General features: G+C 45.6%; 1 protein-coding gene across 1 annotated transcript in view; it reads right to left on the reverse strand.

Annotated features, from left to right (window-relative positions):
• Positions 1-27,003, reverse strand: part of MDGA2 (MAM domain containing glycosylphosphatidylinositol anchor 2) — a 343,591-nt gene that overhangs the window by 259,310 nt on the left and 57,278 nt on the right. The window contains exon 3 of the mRNA XM_060175592.1: positions 20,347-20,521. Within this exon, the coding sequence (XP_060031575.1) occupies positions 20,347-20,521 (175 nt within the window). The remainder of the gene's footprint in view (positions 1-20,346; positions 20,522-27,003) is intronic.

Below are 27,003 nucleotides of genomic sequence, written 5' to 3' on the forward strand. Positions count from 1 at the left end.
AGAGTTGAGCAGTTCTCTGGTTAAAGGAGAAAAGTCATAGTGAAAACCAAATCAAAGACAATGTGAAATGGATCTAAGGGAACAAGCTCTCACCACAGTGTCTCAGAATCAAACCGTTTGATTAGCTCATTTTATTAGAACACATTCCATTGCCCTGTCTAGCGTCGCTGTGTGCTTTTCAATGACGTACGTAGGCAACCCAGAGGGGCCACAAGCGGACTCTACCCACAGGGCGAAAGCCAGGCTTGGGGGTCTCAGGAACTGACTGAACCTCAGGTCACTGGACACCATCTTCATTCTCACAGGCAGAGCAGAGCGTCTTGTCCTCATTTAACTTCCCTGTAAGTGGATCTCACATGGCTGCTGCGTCTCTCCGCAAGGTCCCTTTACTTAGTTCAATCACTAGATGGACGCTTTCCAGTGCCAATTACATCTTCACTGAATCCAGACCCAACGTGGTTTTGACCCCTCGGTAACAATGGGCACCGGAGTCTCAATTTTACTGCATAATGGAATAATAGCCAATAATAACCAATAACAGTCAGTGGCTATTTTCAGTTAATACGTCTGTTCAAGAAATGGTAGCCTGGGGCTCAGCTAGAGTTCTCTGCGTGGGACACACACACTGACATGTGCATGACTGTGACAAACTCTGGCAGCACCATCACCAACACATAGCCACAGACGGTGCAGCAGTACTGCTCCCCCTTCTCTCTCCCTCACTGAGATTCCCAGGTTGAAAGCAGCCTCCTTGCAGAGCTCACACTAGATGTTGTCTCCAAGCCACCATCTTGGCTCCTCTCCCTCTCCCTCTTCCCTTCCTCCCCTCACCCTCTCCCTCTCCTTCTCCCTCCCCTCTCCCCCTCCCCTCACCCTCTCCCTCCCCTCTCCCTCTCCCTCTCCCCTCCCTCTCCTTCTCCCTCTCCCTCTCCCCTCTCTCTCCCTCTCCTTCTGCCTCCCCTCTCCCCTCCCTCTCCCTCTCCTCTCCCCCTCCCCCTTCCCCTCCCTCTCCCCTCTCTCTCCCTCTCCTTCTGCCTCCCCTCTCTCCCTCCTTCTCCCTCTCCTCTCCCCCTCCCCCTTCCCCTCCCTCTTCTCTCCTCTCCCTCTCCCTCTCCTCTCCCTCTCCCTCTCCCTCTCCCTCTCCTCTCCTTCTCCCTCTCCCCTCCCCCTCCCTCTCCTCTCCTCTCCTCTCTTCTCCCTCTCCCTCTCCTTCTCCCTCTCCCCTCCCTCTCCCTCTCCTCTGCCTCTCCCTCTCCTTCTCCCTCTCCCCTCCCTCTCCCTCTCCTCTGCCTCTCCCTCTCCCTCTCAATGTACTACCAGTCTACTTCCAACTTACCCATCCACCTATACTAAATTTTTTTTTTTAAGTTTTCTCTCTCACAGTTTCTAGTAGGATGTCCTCAACATTGCGAACTGATCAGACTCAAGTTGGAAATGCACTTTGAATGCAGAAGGCTCACAAAACCCTTGCCATTGTTAAACTTGGCTTCAGGGTCACAGCAGCCCAAGAACAGAAAGATGCAGATGCAGAGGAGCTTGGCTAGGTGTGCTGGCAACTGTCTTTGTTACGCACCTGTGGAGTGAGTGGTGGGATCCAGTAAGGGCTCTTAAAACAATGCCTGGGCAGGGTAAAAGAATAGCCATCAACAGGATGAATACAAAGCTACACTGATTTTAAAGCAATTCTCCTGTTGTGTTCTCTGAATAAGAAGCAATGAACAAGTAAGAGGTAGGCAGTGCCCGCTGGGTGGTGAGAAGAGTCCCTATCTTTTATAGAGCCGAGCACATGCTGTGGGAGGTATTCCAGTGAACCTGAGAGCGGTTAATGGGTGTGGGACACATGGCTAGAAGAGACTGAGTTAAGAAATGAATCAAGGACATTCTCTTCTCTGGAGACAATGTGTCAAAGTGTCTCTCTCATTTTCTGCTAGAGAAAATACTGTTTTCATGACAGTTTCAAACTACACAGCACATTAGATAAGTCAAAGCAGGTGCTAATTGATTATTTTATATTTACTATGTAGAATGTATCTCTGGATAAAAGTTGTGGAAATATAAATAAGGGGCCAGCCAGTGGTCCCCCTAGTAGAGCACACACGTTACACAATACAAGGATCTGGGTTCAATCCCTGGTCTCCACCTGCACAGGGAAAGTTTCATGAGTGGTGAAGCAGCACAGCGGGTCTCTCTCTCTCTCTCTCTCTCCCTCTCTCTTTCTCTCTCCTGTCCCTGTTTCTTTCTCTCTCTTCCTGTATACAACCCCTTCCTTCTCAATGTCTCACTGTCTATCAAAAAATAAAGAGATGGCCAACGGGAGCAGTACAGTTGTCATGCAGGCACAGAGCCCCAGTGGTAACCATTGTAATAAATAAAGGAAACTGAAAAAGAAGAAAGGGAATATAAATAATTGACTGTATTGATCGTTCTCAAAACCAAGGCCAACCTGCTACCATTCAAGAACATCGTGTCATCCCGAGTTCTCTCTTTCCCTCTAGTGGGAATTGTCTTTCAGAGTGTCCCCAAAGTAAACCCTGGCATAGAAAGCCAGCTGAAAATGCTGCATGTGGAAAGGTCCCCAGAAACACGGGCAGGGTCCTGAGGAACCTGGAGAAAGCAGTGAAGGGCCGGGCTAGGGGAAATGTAACATGAGATGTTTTGGGGGGAATGTGATGGAGATTCCTTAAAGAAAAGCCTAAAGACATCAATGTGATGTAACCTAGGAATACCATACCTCCCTATCTCAAAGACTTTTTTTGGTTGCATATTCAAAGAATATAAAGAATCTTCCCAGACAGTAGTTTTAGTCCACTTGGATGATCAGGCTCAGGCAAAAATTACTAATGCCATGGGCCCCTTGGAACATACCTCAGATAGACTTCTTAGCTTCTTCCCACACAAAGACCCTAGCTTCATCTGCTCTATTCCTACCTTTAGGTTCCTGTTTATTAAACAATTTGTTCTGCTTTCTATCTTACCACCTTTCAGCCACCACATAGCAGATGCTACCATGACGCCAACCGGACTTCCCTGGGCAGACAACCTCACCAGTGTGTCCTGGACACTCCCCTCCCCAGAGCCCTGCCCCACGAGGGACAGACAGACACAGGCTGGGGGTGAGGACCCACCTGCCAACACCCATGTCCAGTGGAGAAGCAATGACAGAAGCCAGACCTTCCACCTTCTGTATCCAATAAAGAATTTTGGTCCATCTTTGCAGAGGGAACAGTGACTGAATCTCAAAAATGACTAATGTTCCTACTTTTAGATTTTATACATACAACCAAAAGATTCATTTTTCATACTTTCTTTAGTTGATAAGTTCAGCACTTCTATATTATCCAAACACACTAGCAGAACAATGTTACCCACACAATTTTGAGGGCACTCTAATGCCACGAGTCCATTTTTCAAATGGGTGGTATGAATAGTTAACCAGGCAGGCAGATGGCATTCTGGGCAAGTCCACTCACCACCCCTAGAAATCTCAGTAATTTAGAGGTGTAGTTGTATCACAGAACCCGAGTGCGGTTTTATCTTAGTCTTGACCCCAGTTAATACTTTAAACAGAGAACTGGATGAAATGAAAACTTAGCATTCTTGGGTGAGGGTAGATAGTATAATGACTATGCAAACACACGCTTACGCCTGAGACCCCACACCACCACAAGCCAGAGCTGAGCAGTGCTTTGCTTACAAAGGGGCAGGGAGAGAAAGAGAGAGAAAACATTAGTATTCTTAAACAGAATAGACAATTACAAATAACACTAAAAGATGACAACAAACACAAGAAATGCATTTTAAAATCACAAATATCTTACACACAAGTAAAACAATATAGAGTCGTGAAATGAATCCAGTAGACACGGAAGAATCTGCCTTTAGTTTCACAGTGTGGCCGACTGTACCATACGTGTCAGTGGGATGTCGGATTTCAAATATCTGTTTACAAAGTGTGTTACTATAAGGAAAGCGCATGAGCCATGCAAAACCACCATGCTTGAAAACAGTTCCCAAGTCAAAGCATGGGATTTCATTAGTGACGATTCAAACTATCTCTGAGACTTCGTACCCAAGATGACAGAAATTCAAGCGTTCTCCGCAGGGGAGTGGCATCATCTTCGACTTGGTCAGAGCGTCTATGTTCTTACTGTTACTTTCATGAAATGTAAGAGTGTCACAGTAGCACATGGGCTATAGAGGACCGAACTTGGAACCTCAGGGCATAGAAGTTTACTGTATTGACTAACTAATTTACTTTTAACTGAGTAGGCTATTTGAGAATTAGACTGTCGGTGTGCATTGTTAGTAATTCTGAGAAGCAAGCATTTTTTTATCTGCAGCATGCATAAAATTGCCAAATTCTGTCTGGAAATTTATTAATAAGGTAATTAGCACAAAGCAACCCATTTTTAATAGGCATGGTAATTACCACATCAAACATTATTAAAAGCTTCCCAGACCCAGCCCATGGCTGATGTTTTGGGAGGCAAGGTGGTGGGTGAGAAAGTCAGACTTAATGAGATTGGCATCAGTCTCTTTTCAGGACTTGCCAGGCTACCAGAGTTCTCATTTATCATTCCGGTCGTTTCTCTAGATTTTATTATCTAGAAGTCATGCTGATAGATCCAATAAAAATAAACCTAAAGAACTCATGGCCAGTAATTTTTACTGTGCAGCTTAGAAGTCTCCTTTCTAACACAGGCAAATTGTATCTGGGGAATAAACTGATAGCATGTCATTCTAATCTTCCACCATTTTCTCAGGTAAAAATGTAATAAATAAATCTAACAGACAAGAGGAAAAATGCCTGCCGTTGTCTGTTCTGAATATAATCCAATACGGCAATCTACCTATGTGAAATTAAAGTAGGGAATCCACTTCCGAAATAAGAGTTACAGAATCTCTGATGGATACTGGGAAAGAACCGTCTCATGTATGAACAGCGTCCGCACACATGAAAACAGATTAAGTTAATGTATCCGAATCGAGTTTCTTTGTGAATTAAAAATAAGTCGCAACCCTAAGCTCTAGAGTCATATGGCCTCTATGGCCCTGTGAGGAACGCAGTCATGGCTGAGAGTGAGTGTAAGAGCTGGGTGAACACATTTAGGAAGCTGACTAACTGCCCGTGGGAGTCGCAGGGTAGCACAGGCATTTCAGCGTGAGGAATTCAGACTGATTTCTCAGGGAGATCATGATTCACAAGACAACTGTCACATGGGTACAATCTTAACATTTAATTCTTCGGTGAAAAGTTTTTTACTGTATTTGTTTTTAAGTTTTTTTAAAAATTTATTTTATTAATTTATTGGATTCAGTGAGATACCGAGAGGGAAGGAAGAAATAGAGAGAGAGAGACAGACAGACAGAGAGACACCTGCAGCCCTGCTTCACCACTCAGAAAGCTTTCCCCCTGCAGGTGGGGACCGGGGGCTTGAACCTGAGTCCCTGTGCCCTGTATAGCATATGCACTCTGCCAGGTGCACCACCACCTGGCCACCAATTTTAAGCTTTTGAAAAACAACTATCTTTATTTATGCATTGGCTAGAAACCGCCAGAAATCAAGAGGGAAAGGGGAGACAGAGAGGGGGAGAGACAGAGACCCCTGCAGCCCTGCCTCACCACTCGTGAAGCTTCCCCCTGCAGGTGGGGAGGGGGTGAGGCGCCTATGTCACAATGCTCAAGGTCCTGGGTTCCAGCCCCACATGGTAGGCTGGATACACTGACCCACCACCACAGTCTGTCCTCCTCCCCCTCAGGCACTGAGTCCCCAATAAGGACTCAGCGCCTCCCGCGGCCCTCACACCCTTCACCTTGCTGCAGCTGACCCACCATGTCTTTCCACATAGAAGACACTCCCTTTCCTTGGTAGGTGAATCCTGGGGGCAAACGAAGCTAGCTTCATTCTGGGAGAAGGCTGCCATGCCATGACGCGGCCCTCACGATGCCACTGTCCCTGTTGTATGTCTGACGTAAATGGCCGCTACCCCTGCGTCTGGTCTAAAGACACTGGCGGGAGATCATGACACAATCTGACGGCTCAGCGTCCACACCAAGTCGCCATCCCTGCTCTGCACAGGGCGGGCGCCTCAGTCACCACCCCGCGCCCCAGATGTGCCACCTCAGCTGTCTTCTGGGCCTCTGTACAGAGTGCCCACTCACCATGGAATACCTCTGGCTTTCCCACTCTGTTCTCTCTCTCCTCCTCCTCCTTCTCCTCCTCCTCCTCCTCTTCCTTCTCCTTGTTTTTTTTCCTTTTCTCCCTTCCTTCCTTCCTTCCTTCCTTCCTTCCTTCCCTCCTTCCTTCCTTCCTCTCTGTTCCTTTCTTCCTTTTTCTCTTTCTTCCCCTCCCTCTGTTCCTCTCTCTCTCTCTCTCTTCCACCAGCAGGGTTACTGTTAGAGTCAGGTGCCTGCATGATGAATACACCACTTTGGGTGTTTCTTTTTCCCCTTGTTTGGAAAGAGACTGAGAGACACTGAGATGGAAGAAGGAGACAGTGGGAGAGAGGAAGAGAGGCACCACCTCGCCTGTCGTGTGGGGATCACGGGCTTGAACACGGGTCCTTGTGTAAGGTGACGTGTGCTCCAACAGCCGCACCTCCCTCCCGTCGCTCCTCCTTCCCTATCTAAGCGCTTCAGTGCTGCGAGTTCTGAAGAGCCTGGCGTTTTCCCGGCTGGTTGACTTACATCATTTTGTCAGGTTCTGTGGAGAATAACAGGCGGCATCGACTTCTGGGCCAAAGACAAGGGGCTTGACTGCGAGCGGCTCTCCTTCCATCACCCGGCTGTTGTGAGTCCGCACACTGTATTTTCTACAGACTGAGGTGGTGAGCAAGTGTGTCAGTGCCACTGCCCGGCAGCCAGTGCCCAGCAGCCAGTGCCCGGCAGCCAGTGCCCACAGCCAGTGCCCGGCAGCCAGTGCCCACAGCCAGTGCCCGGCAGCCAGTGCCCACAGCCAGTGCCCACAGCCAGTGCCCGGCAGCCAGTGCCCGGCAGCCAGTGCCCACAGCCAGTGCCCGGCAGCCAGTGCCCGGCAGCCAGTGCCCGGCAGCCAGTGCCCACAGCCAGTGCCCAGCAGCCAGTGCCCGGCAGCCAGTGCCCACAGCCAGTGCCCGGCAGCCAGTGCCCACAGCCAGTGCCCGGCAGCCAGTGCCCGGCAGCCAGTGCCCACAGCCAGTGCCCACAGCCAGTGCCCAGCAGCCAGTGCCCGGCAGCCAGTGCCCACAGCCAGTGCCCGGCAGCCAGTGCCCGGCAGCCAGTGCCCACAGCCAGTGCCCAGCAGCCAGTGCCCAGAAGCCAGTGCCCAGCAGCCAGTGCCCGGCAGCCAGTGCCCACAGCCAGTGCCCGGCAGCCAGTGCCCACAGCCAGTGCCCACAGCCAGTGCCCGGCAGCCAGTGCCCACAGCCAGTGCCCACAGCCAGTGCCCGGCAGCCAGTGCCCACAGCCAGTGCCCACAGCCAGTGCCCGGCAGCCACTGCCCACAGCCAGTGCCCGGCAGCCAGTGCCCACAGCCAGTGCCCGGAAGCCAGTGCCCAGCAGCCAGTGCCCAGAAGCCAGTGCCCAGCAGCCAGTGCCCGGCAGCCAGTGCCCACAGCCAGTGCCCGGAAGCCAGTGCACAGCAGCCAGTGCCCGGCAGCCAGTGCCCACAGCCAGTGCCCAGCAGCCAGTGCCCGGCAGCCAGTGCCCACAGCCAGTGCCCGGCAGCCAGTGCCCACAGCCAGTGCCCGGCAGCCAGTGCCCGGCAGCCAGTGCCCACAGCCAGTGCCCGGCAGCCAGTGCCCACAGCCAGTGCCCGGCAGCCAGTGCCCACAGCCAGTGCCCGGAAGCCAGTGCCCAGCAGCCAGTGCCCACAGCCAGTGCCCAGCAGCCAGTGCCCGGCAGCCAGTGCCCACAGCCAGTGCCCGGAAGCCAGTGCACAGCAGCCAGTGCCCGGAAGCCAGTGCCCACAGCCAGTGCCCGGCAGCCAGTGCCCACAGCCAGTGCCCGGCAGCCAGTGCCCACAGCCAGTGCCCGGCAGCCAGTGCCCACAGCCAGTGCCCGGCAGCCAGTGTCCAGCAGCCAGTGCCCAGCCAGCCTCTGCGGTGAGGGGCTGCCGCGCCAGAGGCCGAGCTGCTGGAAGTGTCATTTCACGGACACTGAGACGTCAAAACTCACCACGGCACAGTGTCGACTTCACAGGGTCCCCCCTCAATTACTGTGTTTATTTATTTATTATATAGAGACAGCCAGAAACTGAGAGGGGTGGGGAGAGAGGGGGAGACAGAGGGACCCAGCCCGCAGCCCTGCTTCACCACCTGCAAAGCTTTCTCCCTGCAGGTGGGGCCTGGGGGCTTGAACCCAGGTTCTTGTGGACTGATTGTAACATGGCCGGCCACCAGGTACGCCACCCCCACCCACGGGGGCCTGTACTCCCGTCTCAGATCAAACCCCATACTCGTCTGCGGGCTCTGCCCTGTCTCCCAGAGCAGTACAGGCGCAGCCAGGGTGGACCGCGGACACCCAGAGGCGAGGAATCCCGGGCTCAGCAAAGCCCAGCAAGAAAGCAGACTCAGACTTGACTTTGAAGACAAGACGCTGTCTTACACATCACACATCGTCAGCCTTCTGTCCTGGTGACAGACCCTGTCTCTACCGTCCCAGGTTGCTTGATGGACAAACAACCTTAAAAAAGAGTTTAGGACTGGAGTTGGGCAGTAGCACAGCGGGTTAAGCGCAGGTGGCACAAAGCACAAGGACCGGCATAAGGATCCTGGTTCGAGCCCCCGGCTCCCCACCTGCAGGGGAGTCGCTTCACAGGCAGTGAAGCAGGTCTGCAGGTGTCTGTCTTTCTCTCCCCCTCTCTCCATTTCTCTCTGTCCTATCCAACAAAGACAACAGCAAGAATAACTACGACAATAAAACAAGGGCAACAAAAGAGAATAAATAAATAAATATTAAAATATATATTTTTAAAAATGTGAATATAAATGTAGTCTTAAGTTTTAGAATAGAGAAAAAAAATATTTGATTTCTTTCTTTACTTATTTATTTTTTAAACAGAGAACTGATTGTCTATGGCTCCTGGCAATGCCAGGGAATATCCCTGGGACCTGGGGCCTCGGGCACGAAAGTCTGTTGCATAAACATTATGACATCTCTCCAGGCCTCTAACCAAACTTGAAATGAAATCAATATTGAGTTTTAGAAGTTTAATAACAAGAAATTCCAAGGTAAAGTATTTCCATATGTATATTTTACGAATTAAAATCCACTGATATATAGTCACTGGCTACAAAGTCAAATAACCACACAGAGCACAGCCTCACCTGTGTGTAACAGGCAGAAGCCATCTTTTCTGGTGGCTCTTTTAACTACGCTTAAAATTGTCTTCATTTCTCTAAATTTGACACAGCCTTTTTTCCCACAGGCGTATCGCTTCCTGATGTCTCGCCCTGAAGAGAACATGTAACCCTCTTCCACCCCCTCTTCCACCTTCTTTACGCCAATCTGCTGGCTGAGTCAAGGGCCGCTTGCACTTGTCAGGTGGCACAGCTCATTACTTTCCCACGACCCCACGGCAACTGAAGATGCCCGGCAGAAAGCTCCCTCGGTGAGGCCGGCCTGTGGGGTGAACCTTCCAGAATGCGTGCCTTGCAGTCCTGTGTCCAGAGACACATGGCTGCACCAGAGCAGCTGGGGAGGGAGGTGCTGTAGTGTTGCCTCTAATCTGCCTCTCTATGTATAAGCGAGGGAGGGAGGGAGGGATGGAGGAAGGGAGGAAGGAAGGAAGGAAGGGAGGGAGGGAGGTAGGTAGGAAAAAAAGGGGGCTGAGTGGTTGTGCACATAGTGCGAAGTGCAAGGACCCACTCAAGGATCCAGGTTCGAGGCCCTGGCTCCCCACCTGCCAAGGGGACAAATGGTGAAGCAGGTCTTCAGATGTCTCTCTGTCTCTCTCCCTCGATGTCTCCCCCTTCCCTCTCCCTCTTAATTTCTCTCTGTCCTAGCCAATAAAATGGGAAAAATGGCCACCAGGAACAGAACCCTGGAGGTGAGAAAGAGAGAGAGAGAGAGGGGAAGAGAGAGAAAGAAAGTAAGGAAGGAAGAAAGAAAGAAAGAAAGAAAGAAAGAAAGAAAGGAAGAAGAAGAAAGAGCCAGTCAACCCAGGAGTGATAAAACCTTGTACATGTGTAGACAAGAGTCCTTAAAATCATCAGCACTGGGCTGGAAAGCTAGTATAACGATTATACAAAAGATCTTCTCACCCGAGGTCTGAATTCCCAGGTTCAATCCCCAGCAACACTGGAAGGCAGAGCTGAGCAGGGCTCTGGTTGTTCTTCCTCACTCTCTCATTAAAAATAAATAAAATATTTAAAAACCATCAGCATTAAAATGCATAGCTCATGTGAGCATCGCTTTCCCCTCTCCTCACACTGCCGGCATCACTTCACCTCTGTGTGCGTCATGACCACCGCAAGGCCAGGCTCCCCACTGGAAGCCTAAGACTCTTTTAGAACAGCACTGACATTCAGCTGTCTGAGCTCTTGCTGAGAAAGTCCTTCCTGGAGTCTCTCCCTGTCTCAGTATGTCCTGACTGGCGCCAGGCCCAATGCACAGCTGTCCACAGGAATTCCCTTCTCTATTCTCTTAAGTCCAGTTTCCTTTAAAGATTATCTACTTGTTACTTTTCCTCTAACAAAGCAATACAGACAAGTTATTTCCCCTCCAAAGAGAGAAGTCTTAGAAGTCTGCAACTGTCTTTTCAATATATATTTATATCTGAAAAAAAATTTTAAAAGGTCTTGTGTAGAAGATTCTCATTTGAAAATGACTTTCCAAGTTTTACACAACTGTCTCTGAGGTTCCTTTAAAAAAATATTTATTTATTTATGAGAAGGGAGGGGCATGGGGCAGGAGGGAAAGAGCCTCTCTGGTGAGTGTTCTGGCTTCAGGGATAAAACTCAGGCTAGAGAGTCCCACGCTCTAGACACTGGTCCTCTTCCAGGCCGAGAGCTTGGTGATTTGCACTGGTTTTATTCATTTATTCATTCATCCACATATTTATTTAATTTATTACCTCCCCCCCTTTTCCTACCAGAGTGCTTCTCAGCTCTGATTTATGATGCTGCAGGGTCTGAACCAGGAGTGGGAGCCCCAGGCAAGAGAGTCTCTTTGCATAACCATTATGCTATCTCCCAGCCCCTGATTTACATTAAGAAGACCTATTTCACTCTTATTTGTAATTGCATCATACACCACCACTCTGAACGTAAATAATAACAATAATAAAAAGACTAGGAGAACACACTCTCATAAAGTTGTTTAACTGTCCGCTCGAGTCTCAAGCTAGCATCTGTAGTTGCATACAAGTCATTTTCAAACATTCAAAACCTAAGATCTTTATTTTGTACAAGTGTTTTATCTTGTACTTTGGTGTGGGTCCTGTTTACTTTGTTGTACTAGTCACTCAGAATTGAAAATGCACATCCAAGTAATGGAGTGATTTTGGTGCATTTTAAAAAATGTTTCCATCTGTATTTGAATTTATTATTCTGCTTAAAAGTTTTATCCAAATATTAAATGAGCTGAAACCTGAGTTTCTGGACTTTTGTTTCTTATCCCGCCCTTCTGGTTGCTAGTTTTTAATCTCTCCTGGTTTCTTCAGGTGTATCTTCCGTCCGTCCCTCCTACTAATTTGTGTAGTTATTTTTAGTATCCCAAGAGTTCTTCAAAGTCTCTAAAAATTCCTTCTTTTATGTTGTTCTGCTATTGTCATATGGATATTTTTTAAATTTTCTTTTTAATATTTTTTTTATTATCTTTATCTATTGATTGGATAGAGACAGCCAAAAATTAAGAGGGAAGGGGGAAGGGGGAGATAGAGAGGCCTAGAGACACCTGCAGCCCTGCTTCACCACTCGTCACGCTTTCCCCCTGCAGGTGGGGACCGGGGGCTTGAACCCGGGTCTTTGCACGCTGTAGCATGTGTGCTCAACCAGGTGCACCACCACTCTCCTCCATGAGTCCAGTTCTTGAGAATACTGATTAAGATGTTAAAAAATGTCTTTTGTTTCATATTCTACCTCCTTAAGTTTTTCTTGTTTTTAGATTCTCTCTCTCTCTTTCTCTCTCTCTCTCTCTTTTTTTTTTTTTTTTTTGTGCCTCCAGGGTTATTGCCGGGCTCGGTGCCTGCACTATGAATCCACTGCTCCTAGAGGCCATTTTTCTCCTTTTTGTTGCTCTTGTTGTCTATCCTTGTTGTGGTTATTATTGTTGTTGATGTCGTTGTTGGATAGGACAGAGAGAAATGGAGAGAGGAGGGGAAGACAGAGAGGGGGAGAGAAAGACAGACACCTGCAGACCTGCTTCACCGCTTGTGAAGTGACTCCCCTGCAGGTGGGGAGCCGGGGGCTCGAACTGGGATCCTCACGCCGGTCCTTGTGCCATGTGCGCTTAACTGGCTGTGCTACTGCTCGCCCCCCAGATTTTCTCTATTTCAAACTATTTATTTATCTGAACTTCTCTCATTTTGTGTTATTATATTTTCTTTTTTTTTTTTTTGACAGGACAGAGAGAGAAACTGAGAGGGGTGAAGACAGAGAGGGGAGAGAAAGACAGACACCTGCAGACCTGCTTCACCGCCTGTGAAATGACCCCTCTGTAGGTGGGGAGCCCGGGGCTCAAAACAGGATCCTTGTGTGGGCCCTTGTGATTTGTACTATGTGCACTTAACCCGGTGCACCACTACCTGGGCCCATCATATTTTCTTAAATTCTGGTTATCAAATATGCATGCTGTACTTACATCCAGTAATGAATTATGAAAGGGCTTATTAGCAACTCTCTTGATCAAAAGGCTTGAGTGTATGTTACCAGGCGTTGTCTCACTTAATCCCCTCAATGTCAGCCTGTCTTTTCTCCAGAGTTTATCCGTTTTCCTAGACAGGAGTTTGCTAATGCTCGGCAAGGAAGGCGTCCTCACAATCAGATGTCTCTTGCTCTTCGATTCTAGGTTTTCTTTTCATTTATTTATTTATTCCTTGAGTTTCCCTTGTTCTTTCATTGTTGTAGTTATTATTGTTGTTGATGTTGTCAGTGTTGGATAGAACAGAGAGAAACAGAGAGAGGAGAGGAAGACAGAGAGGGGGAGAGACAGAAGGATGCCTGCAGACCTGTTTCACTGCCTGTGAAGCGACTCCCCTGTAGGTGGGGAGCCAGGGGCTCGAACTGGGATCCTTCAGCCCTTGTGCTTTGCGCCACGTGCACTTAACCCGCTGTGCCACCGCCCGACTCTGGATTTCAGGTTTCCTTTTGTCATGATCTGCTACAGGCATGAGGAGGCTCAGTGCCCGCACTGCAAATCCAGCACTATAAATACTCCTGGCAGCATTTCCCCTGTTCGTTTCTTTACATTTTATTGGATCGGACAGAGAGAAACTGAGAGGGGAGGAAGAGATAGAAAGGGAGAGAGACAGAGAGACACCCACAGCCCTCTTCACTACTATTGAAGCTTTCCCCTTGCAGGTGGGGACTGGGGGCTTGAACCCGGGTCCCTGTGCTTGGCAATCTGTGGGCTTAATCAGTTGTGCCACTGCCCGACCCTCTTATTTCATACTGTCTCTGGCTATAAATCTCATAGAAATTTCTAGTCTCTTGCAGGACTCACTCCGGAGAGGCTGGGCGCAGAGCCGTGGTGCAGAGGCCCCGGAGCCTAAGAATGTGCAAGTGGCCGCTCTAGGCGTGGATGCTACTCACTCAGAGACGGCGCCCGCCTCTGCTCTCACCCACCCATCTGCACCAGGAGCTGAGTCACGTCTCCAAGTTTTGTTTTGTTTTCTTTCTATCACATCTGAGTTTCGCCTTCCATCCTGACAATGGAGTTTTAAGTTTTCCTCGAATGTCCAGCAGAGCTCAGTCTGGCTTTCTTCCACCGCGAAATGCTTTCTCCGTCCTCTCTGTCTCTCTCCCGTCTTCTGTCCTTGCTGACGTGTCTCTGTGGTTACTGCCTGTGTTTTATGTATAGACCTGGGGGTAAACCGACAGTATAGACCTGGGGGTAAACCGACAGTATAGACCTGGGTGTTCCTGCTCAAGCATTAAGAACACACATGCTCACACAATAGTATAGACCAGGGTGTTCCTGCTCAAGCATTATGAACACACACGCTCACACAATAGTATAGACCTGGGGGTAAACCGACAGTATAGACCTGGGGGTAAGCCGACAGTATAGACCTGGGGGTAAGCCGACAGTATAGACCTGGGGGTAAGCCGACAGTATAGACCTGGGGGTAAGCCGACAGTATAGACCTGGGGGTAAGCCGACAGTATAGACCTGGGGGTAAGCCGACAGTATAGACCTGGGGGTAAGCCGACAGTATAGACCTGGGGGTAAGCCGACAGTATAGACCTGGGGGTAAACCGACAGTATAGACCTGGGGGTAAGCCGACAGTATAGACCTGGGGGTAAGCCGACAGTATAGACCTGGGGGTAAACCGACAGTATAGACCTGGGGGTAAACCGACAGTATAGACCTGGGTGTTCCTGCTCAAGCATTATGAACACACACACTCACACAATAGTATAGACCTGGGTGTTCCTGCTCAAGCATTATGAACACACACACATAACACACAAACATACAATAGTATAGACCTGGGTGTTCATCCTCAAGCATTATAAACACACACACTCACACACACACACACAAACACACACACACACACATAACACACACATACAAAAGTATAAACCTGGGTGTTCATTCTCAAGCATTATAAACACACACACTCACACACATACATAACACACACACACAATAGTATAAACTGTGTGTTCATTCTCAAGCATTATAAACATACAAACACTCACACACACATACAATAGTAAAAAACTGTGTGTTCATTCTCAAGCATTATAAACACACACACTCACACACACATACATAACACACACACAATAGTATAAAACTGTGTGTTCATTCTCAAGCATTATAAACACACACACTCACACACACATAACATACACATACAATAGTATAAAACTGTGTGTTCATTCTCAAGCATTATAAACACACACACTCACACACACGTACAATAGTATAAAACTGTGTGTTCATTCTCAAGCATGATAAACACACACACTCACACACACATAACACACACACAATAGTATAAACCTGGGTGTTCATTCTCAAGCATTATAAACACACACACACTCACACACACATAACACACACATACAATAGTATAAAACTGTGTGTTCATTCTCAAGCATTATAAACACACACACTCACACACACATAACACACACACAATAGTATAAACTGTGTGTTCATTCTCAAGCATTATAAACACACACACACTCACACACACATAACACACACATACAATAGTATAAAACTGTGTGTTCATTCTCAAGCATTATAAACACACACACTCACACACACACATACAATAGTATAAACTGTGTGTTCATTCTCAGTTATTATAAACACAAACACTCACACACACATATAACACACACATACAATAGTATAAAACTGGGTGTTCATTCTCAAACATTATAAACACACACTTATATAACACACACTCACACATAACACACATACATAACACACACATACAATAGTATAAAACTGTGTTCATTCTCAAGCATTATAAACACACACACTCACATATATAACACACATAACACATACATAACACACACACAATAGTATAAAACTGTGTATTAATTCTCAAGCATTATAAACACACACACATACATAACACACACATACAACAGTATAAAACTGTGTGTTCATTCTCAAGCATTATAAACACACACACTCACACACACATAACACACACACAATAGTATAAACTGTGTGTTCATTCTCAAGCATTATAAACACACACACACTCACACACACATAACACACACATACAATAGTATAAAACTGTGTGTTCATTCTCAAGCATTATAAACACACACACTCACACACACATACAATAGTATAAAACTGTGTATTAATTCTCAAGCATTATAAACACACACACATACATAACACACACATACAACAGTATAAAACTGTGTGTTCATTCTCAAGCATTATAAACACACACACTCACACACACACACACACACATAACACACACATACAATAGTATAAAACTGGGTGTTCATTCTCAAGCATTATAAACACACACACTCACACACACACATACAATAGTATAAAACTGTGTGTTCATTCTCAGGTATTATAAACACAAACACTCACACACACATATAACACACACATACAATAGTATAAAACTGGGTGTTCATTCTCAAACATTATAAACACACACACACTTATATAACACACACTCACACATAACACACACACATAACACACACATACAATAGTATAAAACTGTGTGTTCACTCTCAAGCATTATAAACACACACACTCACACACATACATAACACACACACAATAGTATAAACTGTGTGTTCATTCTCAAGCATTATAAACACACAAACACTCACACACACATAACACACACATACAATACTAAAAAACTGTGTGTTCATTCTCAAGCATTATAAACACACACACTCACACACATACATAACACACACAATAGTATAAAACTGTGTGTTCATTCTCAAGCATTATAAACACACACACTCACACACACACATAACATACACATACAATAGTATAAAACTGTGTGTTCATTCTCAAGCATTATAAACACACACACTCACACAAACATACATAACACACACACAATAGTATAAACTGTGTGTTCATTCTCAAGCATTATAAACACACACACTCACACAAACATACATAACACACACATACAATAGTATAAAACTGTGTGTTCATTCTCAAGCATTATAAACACACACACTCACATACATAACACACATAACACATACATAACACACACAATAGTATAAAACTGTGTGTTAATTCTCAAGCATTATAAACACACACACACATACAATAGTAGAGCCGGACAGCAGCCCAGCTGGCTGTGTGCACAAGTCACCCTGCACAAGGACTCAAGTCCTCACTTACAGGGGGAGACTTTGCAAGCTATGGAGAGGGCTATAGGGGCCCTTTTTCTACTTCCCGCTTAATATTTATTTATTACTGGATAGAGACAGAAATTGAGAGGGGAGGGGGAAGTGGAGACAGAGAGACACCTGCAGCCCTGCTTCGCCACTCGTGAAGCTTTCCCCCTGCAGGTGGGGGCCAGGGGCTCAAACTGGGAACCTTGTGCCTAATAATTTGTACGTTTAACCAGGTGTGTCACCACCTGGCCCCTCCTTCCCTCTAGATTTCTATATCTATCCACTATGTAATAATAATTTTTAAAAAGTTCTACGATGGACCTAAAGGATAGTCATTCTGTGGTCCTGGAGGTGGCTCAGTGGATAAAGCACTGGACTCTCAAGCATGAGGTCCCGAGTTCAGTCCCTGGCAGCACATGTACCAGAGTGATGTCTGTTTCTTTCTCTCTCTACTCGTAACTTTCTCCTTAATAAATAAATAAAACCTTGAAAAAAGAAGAGTAGTCCCTCCCTGGAAAATGTGTGTCTGAGAGATACCTCATCTATTTATAAAATCAATAAAGTAATGCATTATACTTTTATAAACTGCATAAGGATAAACAGGTAAACAAGTAATTAGGAGTAGATCTTTATGCATCAGACTTCTGAAAACTTGCTCTTATCACACATGTATAAGAACATAAAGTTCAACAACAACAACAACAACAAAAACTAGCATAGTAAAATGTGGACAGCTGATCTGAATGGACAGATTTCTAAAAAAATATAAACATGAGGCCCAAAGACAAGGGTTCCACTTTGCTCATCAGAAGACATACGCAGATTAAAGCCACTCTGAGAGCCCACCACACACAGAATAGCATACGCCAACAAAATGGGAAGTGATGGGGGTCGGAGAGGGTTTGGAGAACACAGAACTCCGCTAAACTATCTTCAGAGTGCAGACTGGTGCAGTCCACATGGGAAGCCGTCCAGAGAGCTCTTGGGGAAATGGAATTAAGTTACCATCTTGCGATACCTCTGCTCAGCATATATCCAAAGGATGTGAAAGCTCCGACCGGAGTGTAGCCCTGTGTTCACGTCTACATATTCACAATAGCCAGTGAGCAGAGCAGCCTGAATGCCCACGCACAGAGGGCTGGCTGTGTGCGCTAGGAGGTGTACCATTGATGGCTATTTTATACTCTGCTATTTTAAAAGATGCCATATTGTTTTTAACTTAAGTCCAGGACTTTGCAACCTGTTGAATCCCGCCCACTTCGGTTGGGCTTTTTCTTCTTTTAATTTAGGATGGAGAGACACTCACTGTCTGCATATGCTGTGTTCCCATGTGGTGTCTTTAGAACAAGTGGGGACAGAACTGGAGGTGAACTGCTGAAGGCAGTCTGGGGACAAAAGGAGGCCACCAGCTGGCTGTGCTCATACAGGGAATGTAGAATGGGAAATACACAACAGTGACACAGGGAGGAAGGGGAGGGAGAGGGGGAGAGGCAGGAGGGAGAGGAGGAGGGGGAAGGGGAGTGGGAAAGAGGAAGGGGAGGAGGAGGAGGAGGAGGAGGAGGAGGAGGAGGAGGAAAGTAGTGGCCAAACTGTCTCAGATTTTGCAAGGACCTTGGTCTTTATCACTGGGTGGGCAGGGATGGAGGCTGAGCCTCCATCCCTGTGGTAGGCGCCATGTAAATTATATTCCTCTGATCTTACGACCTTGTGAAGCACTGTTACATCACAGCTGAAAGTATTACTTCTATTATATTCTCAGCCCATTAACTTTAGACAACCTTCTAATGAAGGCCGGCCTTCCAAAGAGCACAGGAAGCAGGACTTATGGTGTGCACTGCAGTGCACACACACTAAACAACACGGCACTAAGAATTTGTCGATCTCAGGTTGTGTAGGATAAATCCCACAGGAAGTTAAAACAGATGAAGGGAACAGGCATGGTGCCTTCAGGAACCTCTGCTGGTAGGATGATTCAAGACTTAAAACAAAAGAATAAGGCTTCAGAAAGCTGCAGGGGTGGGGGCAGAGTCTCCAGGTAAACGCAGGAACTGAACTAAGAAGCTCAAGTCCAGCCAAGTCCAGACAGTCGCAGCTGGAGCAAGTGTTGTCAAACACGACAGCCCTCCAGAGGCTCTGTACTAGCAGCTGAGAAGGATGGGTTTAAAATGTGCTTCTCTACTTCCCTGGGGTTGTCTTCATTTTTTAATATTTATTTATTTACTTATTCCCTTTTGTTGCCTTTGTTGTTTTATTGTTGTAGTTATTATTGTTGTTGTTATTGTCATCGTTGTTGGATAAGACAGAGAGAAATGGAGAGAGGAGGGGAAGACAGAGAGGAGGAGAGAAAGACAGACACCTGCAGACCTGCTTCACCGCCTGTGAAGCGACTCCCCTGCAGGTGGGGAGCCGGGGGCTTGAACCGGGATCCTTACGCCAGTCCTTGTGCTTCATGCCATGTGCGCTTAACCCGCTGCACTACCGTCTAACTCCCACCTCTTTGGTTTTAACCTGATATACATACACACATGCATATGTGCATATACCCTACGTGCATATCAGAGAGTTCCATTACCAAACCTACTGTACCAGCAATGCAAGCCACATCCCACTGAAAACTTTTGTGTCTACACCTTTTCAGATTTTAATAAATTAATGCACTAATACAGCATAGGTATCAAATAGTATGTAACACACAGTATGATCTAGGGTGGCAGTGAGTAATCAAATACACCGTTTTCTTAACAGAACACATGTGTGCCCATACAAGAATGGCAAAGGTGTTCAGTGGATTTTATCGAGAGACTCTGCTCATTCACAGCCAAGTCAATAACTCAGCTTATATGCAGGCCACTGAAAAACTAAGAACAACTGAAGCCACATCTAACAACTGTTAGCAAGACAAGCACGTGTGTGCAGCCTGGTCCCTTCCGCAAATACAAATACATATTCATGGCACTTGGCTGGACCGACCGCCTCCCGGGTCTCCCTGTTCTGACTCTTGAAAGTACCTCAGAACCAAAGGTCCTGGGCTCAGACCAGAGCCTCATGCACAGACAGTCTCTCTGCTGGTGTCCGTTTCTAATGTTCAGAAACGCATGTGTGGTATTTTGTCATAATAAATCTGAAAACCCCTGGTGATGACTCCTGTTCCAGGAGCTCTACTAAGATGGACCGTCATGACCATGTTCACCTTCTATCCTCAGCCGACGACTGAGTTTCCTTCACCGACTTAACGTTCGCTCAACATAACTGAGTGTAAAGCTACGGGGCAGACAGAGTCGACAGTGAGCACCGTCATGGTTTCCCGCAGATGGACTTACAGTAGACGTCCACTCGGATGGACTTGATTGCCGGGGAGCCCAAGCCGTTCTCTGCTTTACAGTAATAGCGGCCGCCTTGGTGTCTCTGGATGTCTGCGATCCTCAGCGTCTCGTTGAAAACACTGGAGTCTTGGAATCTGTCAGAGGCACTTCCTGCTGTCTTGGTCCACCTGATCTGAGCAAGCAGCAACAAGGATTGTTAGTTTAGGTTGGTTTTCTGCTGGAAAAGCACAGAGCAAATCACAGAGCAATCGTTCATCTAAACAGGCTGCTCTCCCCAGACCCGCCCAAGGAAGGTGGCTTCATGAGAGCTGAAGTTCTCTCACTCCTCATCCTCAATTTCTGCCTCTATCCAAAGTCAGTCAGTCAGTCTGGCTGTCTGTCTATCTATCTATTGAAAGATTGCTTTCAGAACTGCTTTCATTCAATTCCTGGAAAATTACTGAAAAATGTGTATTTTTAAATTACAAATGAAAGTAGATCATACAATTTTAAATGTGACGACATTGTGTCATGCATGAGGTTTATTCCTAGGTGAACAGAACTCACCAGTAATAAGAAAGTGAAGAATGTGACACAGAGAATGAACAGTGAGTAGAGAGTAGATAGTGTTCATTGGTTTATCTCTGTGTGTTTGTGATGCTGAGACTTCACCACTCCAGGCTGAGTTTTCCAGATAGATGACAGATAGATAGAGAGACAGACAGACAGACAGATAAAAATATGGAAATAGAGAGATAGAGAGATAGATAGACAGACAGGTAGATAGGTAGTGGATAATATAAATAGATGGCAGATGGATATAGATGATATGTAAATAGATGATTGATAGATAAGATATAGATGATAAATAATAGAGATAGACAGGTAGATAGTGGATAATATAAGTAGATGACGGATACAGATGATACATAAATAGATGATTGATAGATATAGATGATAGATAGCAGATAAATAGGTGATAGATATGGAAAACTGGCAAATGTTATGCATGTAGAAACGATTGTATTTACTGCCAAATGTAAAACATTAATTCCCCAAGAAAAAAATTTAAAAAGATAGATAATAGAGATAGATAATAGGGAGACAGAGACAGATGTAGATGAGAGAGATGGATGGACAGACAGACAGACAGACAGACAGGTGGAGACAGATAACACAGCACCCGGGATCTGTCCAGTGCTGAGGGCTCAAGCTCAGACACACTATCCAAGGGACCTAGGGGCCTGAAGTAGTTTATCTTAGTCTTGAACATCTAAGTCTTTCTTTCACAACCTTGGAACCCTTAAGGGTTCTGATTCATTTATAAGCATCCAGGCAGTGTAGGGGAGATTCTAACTTCTTTTCAGCGATGCTTCATTATCTTATGTCAAGCATTCCATTTAGTTTAGATGACTCAGGTTGACCAGTAAGGACTTTTGAGATCATGAGTAATTTTATACACTTTGCTGCCAAAAGGAGTTCTTAGATTTTGAAATGCCTTTGCTTTAACTAGTGCAAAAAAGAACTGGTGTCTTGATCATTGGAATTCCCTTGCTATCATTAATTATTTTTAATGTACAAACTTTCTAAGAGAACATTTTTGCTAAATTGTCAAAACATTGTGACTATCAGAAACATCCCATCATGCACAAAGCCATTCTTTTAAACACAGCTGTGTAGCACTGACTGAGTTTTTACTAGCAATAAACACTGGCATTCAACTCGCATTTTGTGTAGTTTGGATTTTATCAAATCTAAACAAAATCCACATAATGGCACAGAAAAATGAAATGAAATAAGAGGTGAAAATAATTTGCCTGTCTTCCTCTGCGTGTTCCTACAATATGTTTTGTTTGATTGTTTGTTTACATTTTAGGCCAAAATGTAAATAAACTGATAGAAATTCTCTGGCCAAACAGAATTGAAGATGTGGGGGAATATAACAAAATACTGAGTCACCAAAGTTGAAACCCTATTGTACTACCACTAACTATGCTGTTTCTTTCTTTTTTAAAAAAAATCTTATTTCTTTTTTATATATTTATTTATTCATTCCCTTTTTGTATTTATTTATTCCATTTTTTTGTCCTTGTTTTATTGTTGTAGTTATTGTTGTTGATGTCACTGTTGGATAGGTTAGAGAGAAATGGAGAGAGGAGGGGAAGACAGAGGTGGGGAGAGAAAGACAGACACCTGCAGACCTGCTTCACCGCCTGTGAAGTGACTCTCCTGCAGGTGGGGAGCTGGGGGCTTGAACTGGGATCCTTAGGCTGGTCCTTGTGCTTTGCGCCACCTGCGCTTAACCTGCTGCACTTCCCAACTATGCTGTTTCTATATAATGTAGGCTTAAAGGTAGAGTCTGTGGTTTCTAACTTTAAAGGTAGAAACTATCTTTAAGAATTTCTCACATCTTTTTCACATGTCTATATGTCTTTTAGCCAGACTGAAAATTGGTCCAACCCCATGAAGAGCAGTCTGGAGACTCTCAGAAGGCTAGTAGTGGACCTGCCCTGTGACTCTGCAATTCCTCTCCTGGGGATAGATTCTAAGGAACACCCATCAAAAAAGATCTGTGTGCACCTGTGTTCATAGCAGCACAATCTGTAATAGCCCAAACCTGGAAGCAACTCAGGTGTCCAACAACAGATGAGTGTTTGAGAAATTGTGATCTATAAACACAATGGAATACTACTCAGCTGTTAAAAATGATGAGATAGCCTCCTTTGCTTCATCTTGGACAGGACTTGAAAGAGTCGCTTTAAATTCAATAAGCCAAAAAGGAGAAGAATGGACACTGGGTGATATCACTCACAGGTGAAATGTAAAAAAACAGTGACAGGGGGAGTCAGGCGGTAGCACAGCAGGTTAAGTGCATGTGGCACAAAGTACAAGGACATGCTAAGGATCCCAGTTTGAGCCCCCGGCTCCCCACCTGCAGGGGAGTCGCTTCACAGGCGGTGAAGCAGGTCTGCAGGTGTCTGTCTTTCTCTCCCCCTCTCTGTCTTCCCCTCCTCTCTCCATTTCTCTCTGTCCTATCCAACAACAACAACAACAACATCAATAAAACAATAAAGGGAACAAAAGGAAATAAATAAATAAATGTAAAAAAAATTTTTAAAAGGGGGAGTCGGGCGGTAGCACAGCAGGTTAAGCGCAGGTGGCGCAAAGCACAAGGACCAGCATAAGGATCCCGGTTCGAACCCCGGCTCCCCACCTGCAGGGGAGTCGCTTCACAGGCGGTGAAGCAGGTCTGCAGGTGTCTGTCTTTCTCTCCCCCTCTCTGTCTTCCCCTCCTCTCTCCATTTCTCTCTGTCCTATCCAACAACAATGATATCAATAATAACTACAACAATAAAAACAACAAGGACAACAAAATAAATAAATATATATTTAAAAAGTTTTAAAAAATGACAGGAAGGGGAAACTCAGAGTGAAATTTGGAGTGAGACTGGTATATTTCAGAAAGCAAAGGACCCTAGGGAAAGAGGGAAGGGGGGCAATAAAGGGGAAGGACTTGGGGCCTGGTGCATGATGGTGGGACGGGACACTTTGTAAGACTTTCACCTTAGAACATAATGTTTATCAGAGTATGTCTAGAGGTTTCTTTATTCCTTTTTGGAATGAGTGAATGAATGAATGAGTGAAGGAGTGAATGAATGAATGAGTGAAGGAGTGAATGAATGAATGAGTGAAGGAGTGAATGAATGAATGAGTGAATGAATTTTAAAGTAGTGTGTATCTAGGGGTTTCCTTATTCCTTCTCACTGATACAAGTTTAAGATACTTTGGCACCATTATTGTAGACTTTTCTGAATTCTGGCATGTGGCAGGTTTTTGGTGACACCGTCACTGTCATCATTCATTCCGTAGGTAGTCTGTAGGCCAGTGTCCTCACACACACAATTTCACTTCTGCAGACGGCTTTTTCAGAGACCAGAGAGGAAAGAGAGAGAGGCCAGGCATTGGTGCCCCCAGCAGAGGCACCCCACCCCTTCATGACTTTTCTGCTAGACCAGGATAAGCATGTTGGCTTCCCAACATTCCAAGAATCTTACGAAGATTGGTGCTAAAATCAATAATGTGACCTTTTGTATTATATCCAGCATAATCAGATGTGCCAACCTTTGGAGATGTGCATTCTCAGTGAATTCATGTTTTTCTAAGTGATTAATGCATGATGCTGCAAAGCAGCAAACTTAGAGTGTCAGCGCTACTCATTCTCCCAGTGACACTCCTCTACCTCCCTGAGGACTGGACCTCAAATAAGCCATCAGCCACCTGGCCGACTCAGAGCAAGACAGCATCTTCCTGCTATTCATTCAGCCAGGAACTCGCTCCTTGTCTCCGGGGGGATGTCCTTCAAGGGAAAGACCACTCAGTGTGTCTTTCAGTTTGGCATCTATACATCACCTCCCACCAGTGGCCCTGAGCTGACCTGGAAAGAAAGTCAAAGACAGAAACAGTCAGACAAGTTATAAAGGACCACTGGTGCTGATGGTGGGGGCCCTAGGCTGGGGGTGAGAGTGTTTTGTAGAAAACTGAGAGATTTTACACAGGTACCAACAACTATATTTACTGTAAACCATTCATCCCTCAATAAAGTATTTTTTAAAAAAGAAACAATAAAACAGAAACATCTGCATTCCTTGCCTGAAATACTGAATGCTAGAAAAATTGTTACATAAGTTCCTGTTTTTTCTCCAGAGAAATGCACCATGACCAGTTTGCTGATACCTCCTCATTTATTCTTTGGTTACCACAGACAAAACAAAGGAAAGTCTGTGTTAGTCACATCATATTGTGGACTTTCTCTCTCTTTTTTGTTGTTGTTATTAACTGAGTTTGATTTAATAACTTATGACGCGTCTAGAGTGAGGCTTTGGAATTCTCATTCCTATCACCTAGAGCTCAAATACAACAAAATCAGAGCCACGGCGACTAAGAAGGAACAGGGACTGGCACCCATTCTGATATCTGACAGGCAAGACCTGTCGGACTTAGGTCAGTGTCAATGGGAAACAAATCCATAGCAATGTGTAAACACTCGACAACCTCAAAGATGAAATCAACTCAGGTGTAAAAATGCTTAAGACGGCCTCCTAACCACCAGGGAACAAAATGAACTGGACACCTTCAGTTTGCAGAAGGCAAAGAAAAGCAGCAGGGCCGGCCAGCTAATAATAAAATCGCTTATCTGGTGGATAAGCATAGTCCACCTGGATAGTACATAGTTCAATTACTAAGAAGAAGAATTTAAGACCAAAAGGTTATAGTATAAGAGGAATTATGATGTTCTGGAAATATCTAGACCTTGGAGTAGGGACAGACATAAAGAAGTGGTAAAGATGTTTTCTTGGAATGAGAGGGAAGGGGAATAGAGAAGTAATTTCAACTACAGTTTTACTAAGGAATTGGAAGTGGAAAGGCATGTCCTTCTATGAAGAAATAACATGCATTTTCTTTATAAAAAGTGACAGAATCACAAATGTCTGGTTAAAATAACAGAAAATGCACAACCCCATTAATCGTAGAGAAACTGAGACAGAAAAGTAGGCAGAAAAGACATTTGATAAAATAAGTCAAAGAATAAGGAGACAAATATATTTTGCCTTGAAGCGTGTTGGTTTATAAGTAGAGTTTCTCTTTGACATATGGTGGCAGATCAGCTCTTCAGGATACAGTATCAAACGATAGCCGCCACCAGAGTATCATTATCCTTCCCTCAAAGGCTACTGGCCCTGCTGACCTGAGCCTCATACTCCCACCCCCTCTGGTAACCCAGCTCTGCAGTCCAAGTGCAAAAGTCTGTTTTCATCTGATACTGCTGGTCCCTTTCCTTTGTTTATTTATACAGTGTACATGAGAGAGGCCATTTATTACTTCCTTTAATGTAAGACCTTTGGCAATTCTTGTGGGGGCCGTTTTAGTCATGGGCTCCTTCAGTCACTGTTTTTCTGAAGAGTTATTCTTCCTTAAAACCTGAATGACAACCCTAACTGGATGGAATACTCTTGGTTGAGAGTCTTTTCAATTCAAAATGCTCAATACATCATTCTAGTCCCTTGCAGCCTTTGGAATTCTGCTGAGAATCTATAGACAGTTGTATAAGAATTTAAGAATTCCCTTCTCTTTGCTCTACTCTGCTTTCAAAACCCTGCTTTAAAAATATGCCCCACAAGGGCTGGGTGCTGGCACACCTGGTTGAGCGCACGTTACAGTGCATAAGGACCCGGGTTCGAGCTCCTGGTCCCCACCTGCAGGGGGAAAGCTTTGCAAGTGGTGAAGCAGGGCTGCAGGTGTCTGTCTGTCCCTCTCTATCTCCCCATATGCTGGCGCTCACGTGGGTGCCTCACGAGCCCAGGCAGCTGCTGGCTTTCCTGCCAAGCACTCAAGGGGTTGCAAGAAGCAGAAGCAAACAACCAGGAGAGATTCAGGTATGAACTTCAGACTTTATTCTGAGAAGGTCAAACTTATACAGCAAGCAGAAAAAAAGGACATTTTTCATGTGATGCAATAGTGGTGAGCTTTGAAGGTCAGAATCTTCATGGCAAAAGTTCTAAGGAATGAAGAGAATTTTTAGTGGTAAAGGGGAGTTCTGGAGTGATTAGTGGCAAGAGAGAAGCAGACTGCAAGAGGCCTTGAAGGCAGAGAGATAAGATAGAGGAGTTAGACCAA

This window comes from Erinaceus europaeus, chromosome 16 (assembly GCF_950295315.1).
Source record: "Erinaceus europaeus chromosome 16, mEriEur2.1, whole genome shotgun sequence".
Taxonomy (NCBI): domain Eukaryota; kingdom Metazoa; phylum Chordata; class Mammalia; order Eulipotyphla; family Erinaceidae; genus Erinaceus; species Erinaceus europaeus.